Source organism: Panthera onca, chromosome E1 (assembly GCF_046562875.1).
Source record: "Panthera onca isolate mPanOnc1 chromosome E1, mPanOnc1 haplotype 2, whole genome shotgun sequence".
Taxonomy (NCBI): Eukaryota; Metazoa; Chordata; class Mammalia; order Carnivora; family Felidae; genus Panthera; species Panthera onca.
In genome coordinates this window covers 54558835-54571462 of record NC_138352.1, presented here as the reverse complement: position 1 = coordinate 54571462, position 12628 = coordinate 54558835, and the positions used below count along the sequence as shown (strand labels likewise).

At 48.6% G+C, this 12628-nt stretch overlaps 1 protein-coding gene across 2 annotated transcripts in view; it reads right to left on the bottom strand.

Moving 5' to 3' along the window:
• The window catches only part of SOCS7 (suppressor of cytokine signaling 7), a 32956-nt gene extending 23402 nt beyond the window's left edge, over window positions 1-9554 (bottom strand). For both annotated transcript variants that reach the window (XM_060646252.3, XM_060646253.3), the window contains exons 1-2: window positions 8369-9554; window positions 1322-1386 (exon numbers count right to left, since the gene is read on the bottom strand). In XM_060646252.3, coding sequence (XP_060502235.3) covers window positions 1322-1386; window positions 8369-9333 — 1030 coding nt within the window. In that variant the 5' untranslated portion in view covers window positions 9334-9554. The remainder of the gene's footprint in view (window positions 1-1321; window positions 1387-8368) is intronic.
• Between the last annotated feature and the right edge of the window lie 3074 nt (window positions 9555-12628).

Below are 12628 nucleotides of genomic sequence, written 5' to 3'. Positions count from 1 at the left end.
TAAGGCTGGAGTTTTGTTTGTTTGTTTTTTTTAATTTCTTTTTTAACACTGATTTATTTTTGAGAGACAGGGTGAGACAGACCATGGGTGGGGGAGGGGAAGAGAGAGAGGGAGACACAGAACCCAAAACAGGCTCCAGGCTCCAAGCCGTCAGCACAGAGCCGACGTGGAGCTCAAACTCACGAACCGTGAGATCATGACCTGAGCCGAAGTCGGATGCTCAACTGACTGAGCCACCCAGGCGCCCCAATAAGGCTGTTTAAAAAACAGGAATACCAAACCTTAAAGTACAAATGTGGATAGATGTTCCTTGCTTTAAAGAGGCAACACTGATTAACGAGAAAAACATGCTGCTACAAGATACGAATCTTTAATTCTGGGCTTGGGGTAAGAACAGTGGCCTCCTTCTCCACCTGTGCCTATTACAGACACCAGCACACTTGTTCTGGCAACTTGGGGCACTCCATGCAGTCATGGGGGTCCCACTAGCTTGCTTCTGGAAATGTCCATTCCTAAATCATAATTCTTCCAGGCATCTTTTTGAGGGATACCATCTCCAAAAGAGTTTGAAGTCAGGCCTTTCTGGTTAGTCCGCACTGAGGAGTACTCAGTTCCTGAGACTTCAGGCAGCGTGCTAAAGACTTTCTCGACAGCTTACTCAAGCAGGAGCTCTGTATGGGACTGATGTAACAAAAAGGCTCCCTATCTGAACAAGCTCCCCCACTAAAGAGAAGGCAGTTACCCAGAGAGATTCAGCCACTCTCCTACTTGAGCAACTGTGTTCCCTGCTGCAAGAGGAAAGACTTAAATTAGACGTGATGAAGAATTCTAACAGCTGCAAGAACTCCTGGCCCCTAAAATGGGTAAGACAAGAGTTCACGTAATCCCCTTTGCCCAAAGTCCTTAAAAATAGACCAGATAATCGTGGATCATGTTTATTAGAGAATCCATGAACTCCCTTGGAAGCAGGGACAGGAATTGTATGCCTTCTAGAGAGTCCTTTATGCACTGTGAGCCTATAAATTTGCAATTCCTACTTTTAATTTATATGTGATGACCCTGAACTAAGCACTGCATAACTGCCAGGGCCACCTAATTACCAGTAAGCAGTCTCTATCTCAAACAATAAAGCATCCAAAGTCAAGAACACATTCCACACCATAAAAATAGCCTCACCCCAAACCCAGCGGGTATGGAATGAAGACAGTAACTGTAGACACGCCTGAAGCTCCCGCGTGATGCATCTGCAGGTGTTTCCTGACAGGTCTCAGAACACTTCTGCTTTCAGATGTCAGAAGAAAAAGAAAGAGATCACCCTTACCTGTGAACAGCGGGCTGAAGGAGACCGGAGAAAAGGCACTTTGAGTTCTTGTCAACCTGGGTTTCCTAGGGGGTGAGAAAGCACACAGAGAGAGAATAATGGAGGGTGGGGGGAAATGAACACACATGCATTTAAATCACTACAACACTCAATTCCAGAGGCACTGAAAAACAAAAAGCAAATCCTGGTCACTGTCAGCCACACTTTTGTAATAAAGCCTAACATTTAAAGGGGGAGAATGAAACAAGGCAATTTCTAAACAGCTTTGGCTACAAAATTCAGCCTACAAAGCAATGAGAAATCCCTTTGGATGTCTCCACACCCAGCGTATTACAAGAGTAAAACACCTTGGGTGGTAATTAGCAAGTCCATTTCTAGAGGAGGGAAGTCAGAGGCAGGGTTGATTTTCACAAGGAAGCAAGAAAAAGGCTCTTGACCTGAACAGGTGCCATCTCAGAGCAAAAGTTTTCCCTGTGGCCCTGCCCCAACATGCAGGAGGCCCCCCAGGGAAGCAGGAAAGAGACCTGGCCTTGAGAAGAGCACTACAACAAGCACAAATGTCCCCGAGCTGTGGGGCAAAGCTACCAGCTAACAAGGGGGTGCCCTCGGGTCACGGGCTCTGCCTGGCACCCAAAGAAATGGCCCCTTCCCCTCCCTGAGCTGCCCGTCACACAGCTCCCCCCAGGGCTTCTGGATGCTGCTCCAGGGACCCCGCTGGAAAACCCTGGGACAAGAGGCACCAAAGGTAACTTCACTTTGTACCAATTTCAACTGGCTTTTCAGGGAGAAATGAAAGAAATCCAAAAGACTCTGACAAAGACTTTCTGGAAAGAAATGTGCTAAGCTCAAAAAACTCCCCTCAGGATGACTGAATTGACGACAAGAGAAAGAACTTGCCGAAATGATAAAAATATGCTATATCTGGACTGTGGCAGAGGTTATGTGACTGAATACACTTGTCAAAATTAATAGAACGAGACGCCTAAAAAAGGTGAATTTTATTTTTTTTTATTTTTTTTATTTATTTATTTTTTTTTTTTTTATATATATATTTTTAACGTTTATTTATTTTTGAGACAGAGAGAGACAGAGCATGAACGGGGGAGGGTCAGAGAGAGGGAGACACAGAATCCGAAACAGGCTCCAGGCTCTGAGCTGTCAGCACAGAGCCCGACGCGGGGCTCGAACTCACGGACCGCGAGATCATGACCTGAGCCGAAGTCGGCCGCTTAACCGACTGAGCCACCCAGGCGCCCCAAAAAGGTGAATTTTAGATGGCCATAAATTACACCTCAACAAATCAGACTTTAAAAAAAAAAAAAAAATCCCATGAACTGAGTGCCTGCCTCTAGGCCTTACACCTGGCTCACCTTCCAAAATTAACTCTACCCAAAGGACTAAATAAAACTTCAAATGCACCATAGAGGAGAAGCATAGGAAGTCCAAAATAGAAACCCTACTTAAAATTATTTGACTTCGGAAGATCTTTGCGCGTTTGTTTTAGCACAGATGCCCAAGCTTCTCAAGACTCACTTCAAACAAAATTTCAAAAGCGTCTCGTGAAGACCTTCCTCAGAAACAGCCAAGACGCTGGATTCTTATCTCACACTCCCCTGCATCTTCTTCCGTGCTGAGGCTTCTCATCTGATGATGGCACCGCGCCTGCCCCACCCAAGGCGCGCACAGGAGAGATGGCCGCATCCAAACGAGACACAGCCAGCCACACATGGTCCTCTGTTTGTACAAGTTGCTCATGACAAGCTGCAGCTTAGTTCCAACACTCCAGAGGGCTGCAATGGAAAGTTAATTTCCACTGGACATGAACTTTGAGACTGAAGAGCTTCCAAGCTGATTTTTATGTGATAACTTGTGGGTCCAACGTTAAACTCAGCAAGTAGAAACCTACAGCACTGGCCTCTCAAAGGGTTCGCACCTCAGCCATTTGGCCGTTTGCCTCTTTTCAAAGGAAGCTGCATTACTCTGCCATCTGCCCGTGCTGGGGACGCGCCTCTTCGGTGCCAAGCACTGAAGAACGGCAGTACCCAAATGCCCACATCTTGCGGGGGCCTTCTCACTCCAGCTCATCTTCTCCCCCACCCCCGGCATTGTGAAGGAGAAAACCATAGTTTCTAGGATCTAGAAAAAGAAATACGTATGAATCTGAATACAGCCAGAGCCAGTTGAGAGCCCTGGGATGGCTTATTCTGGCAAATAAGGGGGCCGCAGGGCTGGAAGCCTGAAGAGGGAGAAGGTTTAGGAGGCTGAAAGGCTAATAATAAAAATGAGTGCTTCCTTCTTTCTTTGGGTGGAAACGGTCTAACTAACAGTCTAAGGCAGTTTCTGTCTCAGGGATCCTGAGAGCATTCTAATGGCAGTCATTCATGAAAAGACCAATCTAGACAACTATAAAAAACAAAGCAAGGGAACGATTAGCATAAAATTGAGGATGGTGGTTATGCGGGGGGAGGGAAGAGATGTAATCAGGAAGCAACACACAGGGGTCTTCAAAGATACTGATAACATTCTATTTGCTGAGCTTAGCGGTGGGTACCCAAGTATGCAATTCATTATTATTATAGTACATGCATTTTATGTGTCTTTTGTATATATGAAGCATTTAAAATGGGAAAAGCCCGTCTAAGCTGGATGTGCTGTTTTTGGAAAGCAACACAAATGATTCAGGTCCAGTAACATTTTTAACTAAACCCTTCTATACTACATTCCTGTGTTATTTGCTTCCTCCCCAGGTCACCCTGATAAGCATTAGGGTGTCAAGTTAAGTCATCATAACTTTGCCAGTGGGCCACTTGCATCTTAGCAGCAGAAAGACTTGAGGGGTAGGGTGGGGTAGGATTTGGTGGGCTATACCTCAGGTGGCAGAAAAGCACAGGGGCAGCAGAAGACCTTAGGCAAAGGTCTTCTTTGGGGCTAGCAGTCCTTTGTGTCAGCTACGCATGGCTTGTGCTACAGAAAACAAAGAGAAGGCCTCTGTCCATTTCCACTCTGCAAATTACTAATTGTACAGCAACAGATCCGTGGGATAAAATGAGTTAAAAGCATTAGGCTAGATGGGGCCGACAACACATTGATAAAACCACTGGCCACTTCTCAAATTCCCTGAAACCTAAAATATGAACAACGCAAGAATAATGTCCTCCCTCTCTTGTCCATGAATCCCCTCCACTGGTATCCTAAGACTCCAACATGTCCTTTTCTACAGTAACTCCCAAACTAGGATGTCCAAATTTCAGGTTTTGTGGCCACAATTTACCTCTGCCCCTGCTAAAGCACACAGTGCCAAGTCAGCCAGCCTGTGCCATTTCCAACACGTCATAAGCCAGTGTCTGTTCATGTGCTACAGGCACAAAAACCATGTGTTCATTTTTACTTCCAATACACAGACATCTGTGCAGCAAGGTCAGATCCAAAACTCCATCATAAACCAAGAACCTATGGAGGGAACTTCCAGGGGGAAAGCCAAGAGACGTAGTCCAAGATCTAAAACCTTAGAATATTAGCGGGGAAAATGTCAAGGAGTGAAAGACATGGGTCCAAGTGGACAGAGATTTCTGAAGCTAGGTTGCTCATTCTGAAAGAGAGATGCCAACCACAGCCGCTTGGTGAAAAATAGTTGAAAAGATCAACGGAGTATTGACCCAAAACCCAAACATAAAGTCAGAACTTCCTCAGCACACACCATAAAATCATTTTGCTCTCAGCATGTCATGTTATTTCTCAGAAAGACCCCCTTAGACCCGAAGACCCAAGGAAACAGAAAAGGCTTTCCAATGTCTCCTCACATCTCAGGTCTGTCCACGACAGCAGGGCCCCAAACTGATGCCAAGGCAGGCTGCCTCTCTTTCCAGAACCGTATCTTTTTTCCAAACAAATAGACAGCAAACCACTACATAACCGTTCTCCATTTTTCCACCTCACAACTCTCAAAACTGCCAGTAATAGCCTCAACTGTTAACTCACAAAAGACAAACCTTGAAAAATGAACAAGGTACCCATTTCCAACCATGTGTGTATTCCGTGATGATTTGAAAAGGTTAGAGCGAATGCTACTCTTTACCAAATACAAAGGAAGACAATCAGCTCAACATATGTGAAACAGACAAGGGAACTTCACTGGTTTTCCTGAAATAGCAATTCTATATCACACCAAGGCCCACAGGCATCAAGCCCAGCTCTTTGAATTCCAACATATGTGTGTTACAAGGCCTCGCCCAGTTCTCCAGAACAGAAACCTGATTAGTTGCTGGGCCCATTTCTTCCTTCACTTGAAAAGAGTTCTCTAAGCTAATTCATACGAGACTTAAGACTCAGTATATCCAGGCAGGTCCACTTAGCAGACTCTAAAGAACCTAAAAGGAACTAAAGGTTTGTTTCATGTTAAAATATGGAAACTCTTAAGGCTTATAAAATGACTATAGGAAGTACTTCCCAGCGACAGCTGTGGGAACGGTAGGTGTGAAGAAGGGCACAGAGAATCATACCCAGAGGTTACTGAAAAGCCCCAAATGATACAGCAGAGACCGCAGAGACTCATAATTAACTCCAACCAACAATAAGGAGGGAGGCATATACCTTCTGGCAAAAGACTGACATTTCTCACAGCCTCCAGGTCCCTACCAATCAAAACAAGAGAACAAACTAAAATTCCAAACTCATCCTTCTTCCCAACAGGGCGGACTTACTTAGGAGGTGCAGATCCATAGAAATCACACAACTACCCTGGCCAGACTTACCAAGTTTCTCACAGCTGCGAGGCTGCCAACAAGACTGGCACGTAGTAAGCTGTGGAAAAGCTAACAAGCAAATCTAACGGCACCAAATCCTAAGCATTAGGAAAAAAAAAAAAACTACCAGTTCAATCTTATTACTTCTCCAAAGGCACAAAATATTCCATCTCAATTTCTCTTGTCTTCAGTCTGTTCCTACAGGGACAGGGACAAGACAAGAATCACTCCCATTTTACAGATGGAAAAAAAGAGGAAGCATGAAGACGACAAAATTGGCCTACATTCCCCAGCTGATGTTGGAGTTGGAAGGGGAATCCAGATGTTCCTGTTGTTCTCTGTACAACATGCTGCCTCCTAATAGCAGTCAACCAACTGTTCATACACAAATACCTAGCTCTTCTCCAATTCATCAGAAAAAGCCCTTGGACCAAAAAATGTAATTCTCCAGTGCCCTGAACTAAGCTTCTTTGCAGAGCTCCAGCCCAATTTGCTCTGCAGCAGAAATCTGTATTGTGCTTAGTGTGAGGGTTGGTAACAGAGCAGCCAATGACCATTAAATTCTGCTTCCAAAGGCAAAAAACCGTATAATGCTATATGCCTTTTCCTCTTCCTAATCTATTAGACGTAGCAGTCAATTTCACGCCACACCTCATATTTGGCGTCTCTGGAATCTTAGACCAAGTCCTGGTCAATATGGAACAAAGACAAGACAAACCACAAGAAAATTAGCAGTCTATCCTATGTCATTACCCACAGCTTCAATCCTGCCCTCCCCCAACCTGATGAAAATTTCACCTATGCTGGTAAGTGGAGCATCGAATGCAGAGCCTACTACAAAAAAAGCTGTTCCGGCAGCCACACATTTTTCAAGACCTGAGCTCCCAGCCTAAGTTCATTGGGAAGCAAATGCAGAAATACAGGTCTACCTGAGGAGGCAACACACATCAACCTACTGATTTCTTTAGGCAGTCTGGGTTTGGTCTGATCCCCAAGATGAGCCCCGGCACAGCTGGTCAAAAAGGGCAGCAAAGTCAAAACTGGCCCCACACTTTCCTCCTGGGGTACCCGAACTCCGGTGAAAGGACAAGTCCATGGATGAGTGGTTCCCAGTCCAGGTCATACTTCAGGGTCAAGTGGGAAACTCTGCAGAAATTCAAAATTCTTGGGCCCTCAGACAGACTGATCTTTGCCCAAAGTTCTCCCACGTGATTCTGGTGCGCAGTCAAGTTCTCAAATTTATGGGTCTACCTGTTCTTCAGCCTTGGGTTGTGGTTGCCCGTGTGTCTCAAGAATCCATCATATGAGCTGCACCAAAACCAATTCCAATCTTTGTAAGAACCCACTCGGCAGTGCAAACCACAATGGCAGTTACCACAAGTCTCACTTCTCGAGACAAAAGTTGACAGCTTTCTAAACCCATATGCACACCCAACACTGGTTGCCACAGTGCTGTCCGTCCTTCAGAAATGCAGAGGAAAAAAAAAAAAAAAATCAACATCTAAGTCTGGAATTTTCATCACTTGGCCTAGAACTCAGGCACCCATGTCTATACCTTACACTTAGAATACTCACATGGGCTTGAGAGCAAACTATTTTCTATTCTCACAATGTGTCCGCACACAGGCTTGAGATACCAAGTACATCGAAGGGACCCCCCAGGAAAACATTAAAATTTTGAGTAGAGGGGCACCTGGCTGGCCCGGTAGGAAAAGTGGGCCGCTCCTGATCTCAGGGTTTGTGAGTTCCAGCCACACGTTGGGTGTAGAGATAACTTAAATAAATAAAACTTTAAATAAAAAATAAATTTGGAACAGAGATGCCCAAACAATTGCTGGCCTACAACTGCACAAGTGTGTCACATCATTTGTATGATTGAGTGTGAAAACGGTGGGGGTGCTGGTGCACGGAAAGAATAGTAAGCAAGGTGGTTACAACACCAACTTTTTGCCTCAAAGACCAATCATTTCCAGCAACCTCCCTACCAAGAGTAATGGTAGACAGACACCTTGGAAAACTTTAAAATCCAGGCCAGGGTGGGGGTGGGGGGCTGGTTTCAAATCATCTCCCAACAGGAGAGACGCTAACCAGCTGAGGAGTGTCACCGGAGTGGACCCTTGGAATGAAAGCTGTTCCCACAATTAGAGCTCTGACCTTATGGGCGAGGTCACCACCTTTAGCCCCAAGTCTCTGCCTCTTTAGGAAAAGCATATCGTTAAGAATGGTAAGGATCTTGTTCGCAGAATGAAAGGGAAATGAAACAAGAAAAGAAGTTTGTCGGCCAGCACCCCCCAACCAGTCTCACCTCCCCGCGTCCAGCTCCCGGCCCGAGGAGCCTCCCATGTCCGTCAGGCTCGCAGCTGAAGCAGCCAGCTCTCCAGAAGGCCTCTTGCCGGCCCCATCCCCACCTCCGGAGCCGCCGTTGCAGCTCTTCGTGCGAAAGAGGCGACTGAGACGGATTTTGAGGGAGCCCTTCCGAGAAGGGCCCGCGAGTGGCCGGAGGGGCCCGGGAGGAGGCGGGGGCGGGGGCGGTTGCTGCTGCTCCCCTCTACTGAAGCGCCCTGGGGGGACCAAGTCCTGCATCGGGAAGGGCACCGGGGGCAATTCAGGACCCGGGGGTTGCAGCAGAAGCCGGCCTCCCCCTCCTCCTCCGCGGCCCGGGCTGCTGAGCTCCTCTTCCGAGCAGCTGTTCGTCTCCAGGCTCTCGGCCTCCGACTCCAAGCCTTCCAAGACCAGCAGCGCGTCGCTCGTTTCCGTGGGGTCCTCCCCGGCCTGCGGGGCGGCAGCAGGGGGCTGGGGCTGCGGAGGGGGCGGCTGCGGGGGGCACGGGCACGGGCAGCAACCCGCACCGACCGTCTTGACCCCCGGCCCCGCCGGCTGCCCGAGCCCCAGAGCCGCCAACTGCGCCTCCAGTCCAGCCGCCGGGCCCCAGGTCCGCTCGAGCGCCAACCCCGGCGGCAGGGCCTTGGGGTCCAGGGCACAGCGGTGCCGGGGACACAGCAGTTCTGAGGGTCCCGGCTCTGGGGCCGCCTCCGCGTCCTCCTCCTCCGGCGGCCGACCCACGTTGCGGAACACCATCAGCTGCGGCGGCCGGGAGCCCCGCGGACCGGGCCGCGCGAGGAAGGGTGGCGGCGGGGGGCCATGGCCCGGGGGCGGCGGCGGCGGGCCTGGCTCGGGGGCCGCCTCTCCATAGCCGAGCAGGCGGCTCAGGACGCGGTACGAAGCGGCCGCCGCCGCCGCCTCGCCATCCCGGAGCTCGGCCCCCTGCATCGGGGAGAGGGAGGGAGGGCGGGCGGCTGGGAGCCGGGCTGGGGTGGGGACTAGGCCGGGCCCCGCCGGAGCCCCGCCCGCCGCGGCCCCCGGAGCGACAGCGCTAACGGCCGCCGCGGCCTCTGCCTCATAGAGGGGGGCGGGGGGCGCGCGGAGCCCAGCGCGAGCCCAGGCCGCGCGCCGCCGCCGCCACCGCCGCCGCCGCCGAGGACCGCCCCCGGATGGCGTCACTTCCGGGAGGCTATGACCACGCCCCCTCCCCCAGGGCGTGCTCGCGCCTGCCTCCACGGAGCGTGACGTGAAGTGCGGCCTGGGCCGCTATTGGCCGTGGGCTGCTTCTCGCCTGGCCGTTGGTCCCCTGCCCCGACCCTTGCTTTTTACTTCCCGGGCGCTGAGGCCAAAGCCGCCCCTCCCCGGTACGGTCGAGGGGCCCTGGAAAGCCGGGTTTAGCCCTGGCCGAGAGCCGCTGGCCTTGGGAGGACCTCTGATCTGGTCCCGCCTCTGCCGCTTGCGCTGTGTAGCCGTGGCCGAGTCATTTCTACATTGACTGTCTGTATCCCTGCTGGCATCCAGTGAATATTGATGGAATGACACATGAATAATGTGTGTTCTAGAGCCAGTGGTGTGCTGGTAAATGTTCGACAGCCGACTCTCTGGAGGGAAGAGAGCAATATATGCATATATATGGTACATAAATTTATTCCAAATTTCACTGATGTAAAGGATGTAGAGCACACAATTTACAAATAATAATAGTACAATTGCAAATTCCATATAACTCGTTGATTCTCAAGAATCCTTTCATTGGGGCGCCTGGCTGGCTCAGTCCATAGAGCATACGACTTTTGATCTCGGGGTTGTGAGCCCCGCGTTGGGTGTAGACATTACTTAAAAATAAGAATCTTTTTCTTCAGGTTTATTTATTTGATTTTTGAGGGGGGGGGAATCCCAAAATCAGTGCTGTCGGTGTGGAGCCCTATGCAGGGCTCGATCTCACTAACCAGGAGATCATAACCTGAGCCAAAATCAGGAGTTGGATGCTTAACTGACTGAGCCACCCAAGAACCCCAAAAATAAAAATTAAAAAAAAAGAATCCTTTCATTGATTTTTGGCAGACTCTTGTATGGGTAGCCTGTGGTATGAAATTGCAGCATGAATGTTGGTTGATGGTCTCCTCAATGTCAGTGTAAGAGGAGAGTGAAAAAAAGAGGGTCTTATTATGGGAGTGACTTGCTTGCTGAATCAGAAAACAGTTTTCAAATACTGAAAGAACATTTCCTCAGTTTCTTTGCTATTCACATTGTAATGGCGATAGGCATACATAGCACATTAAATTAAAATGTAAACTGTTAACTTTTTCTCTATCACTTTCTTAAATCTAGATAATCAACAAAACAATAAATCAAGGCCCTGGTTTGCAGCATTTGCTGATATCCATGGTGTAAATACTCCCACCATGGCTGATTTCAATCTGCCGCACACATTGTTACTGAACGAAAGAGATGAGTGGTAACGTACCCTTTTGTAGCAGTTTCCTCATGCAGGTACAATAACAACTGCAAGAGCATAGGTAAGTAGTAATAGTAAAATTATTAGAAAGTGATGAGTTTTGAAATTTTATTACCTTTGTCTTAAACCTCATTTAATTCTAAGTGTGTACAATTTCATTTTTTAATAGTGGCTGTGTTTAACAATTTGGCTTGCAAAATTCCTGAAGTGTTAACAGTTGGCCTTCGCAGTCCTGGACAAGCCAGCTCCCCAGCACCTTTACGCCTCAGTTTTCTCATCTGCAAAATAGGGATAAGGACCGCTGCTTCGCTTACTTGCAGGCCTGTTGTGAAGATCAAATAAGGTAAAGCTTGTTGTGTAGAGGATACTGGACTGGAGGGGAGGGAGAGGACTGGACCAGAGACTGCAGGCAGAGAGATCGGTTAGGAAACCGTTGCAATCCCATGAGAGATGCTGAGGGATGCAAGAGAGGAGGAGGAAGGATCAGCCAGCAGAACTTAGCAACTCTGCACCTCAGGGTGCATTGAGGCGAAGAAGATATGAGTCCTGGAGCCAGAGAGACCTTTTTAAAATGGAAATTTGTCAGGGCGCCTGGCTGGCTCAGTTGCTAGAGCATGCAACTCTTGATCTCTGGGTCATTAAGTTCGAATCCCACAGTGGGTGTGGACTTTACAATAAAATTAAAAGCGAAAATAGAGGTGCACCTGGGTGGCTCAGTCGGTGAAGTGCCCAGCTTCGGCTCAGGTCATGATCTCACAGTTATGAGTTCGAGCCCCGCATCGGGCTCTCTGCTGTCAGCAACAGAGCCCACTTTGAATCTTCTGTCTCCCTCTCTCTCTGCCCCTCCCCCTGTGCACACTCACTCTCAAAACTAATTATTTAAAACTAAATAAATAAATAAAATGGAAATTTGTCCGTAACCTGTGACTGTAACACTTTGTAGTTTCCCATCATTCTTAGGCTAAAGACAAAACTCCTTAAGGAGGCCTATGGGGTCCTGTGTGATCTGATCCCTGCTTCTCTCTGGCTTCATCTCCCACCAACCTTCACCTCTCTTCCTCACCACCTTGGAGAAATCTCCCTGCTGGGTACTTCCTCCCCACCCAACTCCAAAACCACTCCTTTGTTGCACTGACTTGCACACGTGTAATTTTTCATCTGTCTGTGGGGTTATTTGATTAAAATCTGCCTTCCCTACTAGGCTGTAAATTCTGTAAGGGCAGGGGCCAGGTTTGCTTTTGGCCCATTCATGGACTCTCCAGGGCCAAGGACTGTTCCTGGCACAGAGTGGGCCGCTGGAACATAAGCAGGGAATGGTTGTTCAACCCCATGCCTTGCAAGGGGCTCCTGATACAAATTCATGTCTAATTCTGCACAACACAGTATCTTTCCTTGCCCATGAAGAAACTGAGGCTCAGAGAGTTATTTACCCAAGGTCACACACTTCAAAAAGGTACAGTGGATTTCAAAACCACTCTCTCTCCTTCAGCTACCTCTCAGGTGTCACTCAGATTTCTGGAGAGAAGAAGAGAAGTTGCTATAGGATCACAGAACACTTGAAGCCAAAGGAGATCACCCAAGATCCTTGGCTGTCTCTGGCAAACCTTTCTGGCCCCGGAACAGATTAGCCCATGAATGCAAGGTCTGTAGCTGTGCAGCGCCCTCTGCTGTCCAGCTACTTTCTTGGTTGGGGAGGGAAGCTATGTCCCCACTTGGCGTGTCCCCATCTGGGGTATCTCGGCTCTCCTCCAGAGCACACAGAAGCACAGGGAAACGCACATAGGC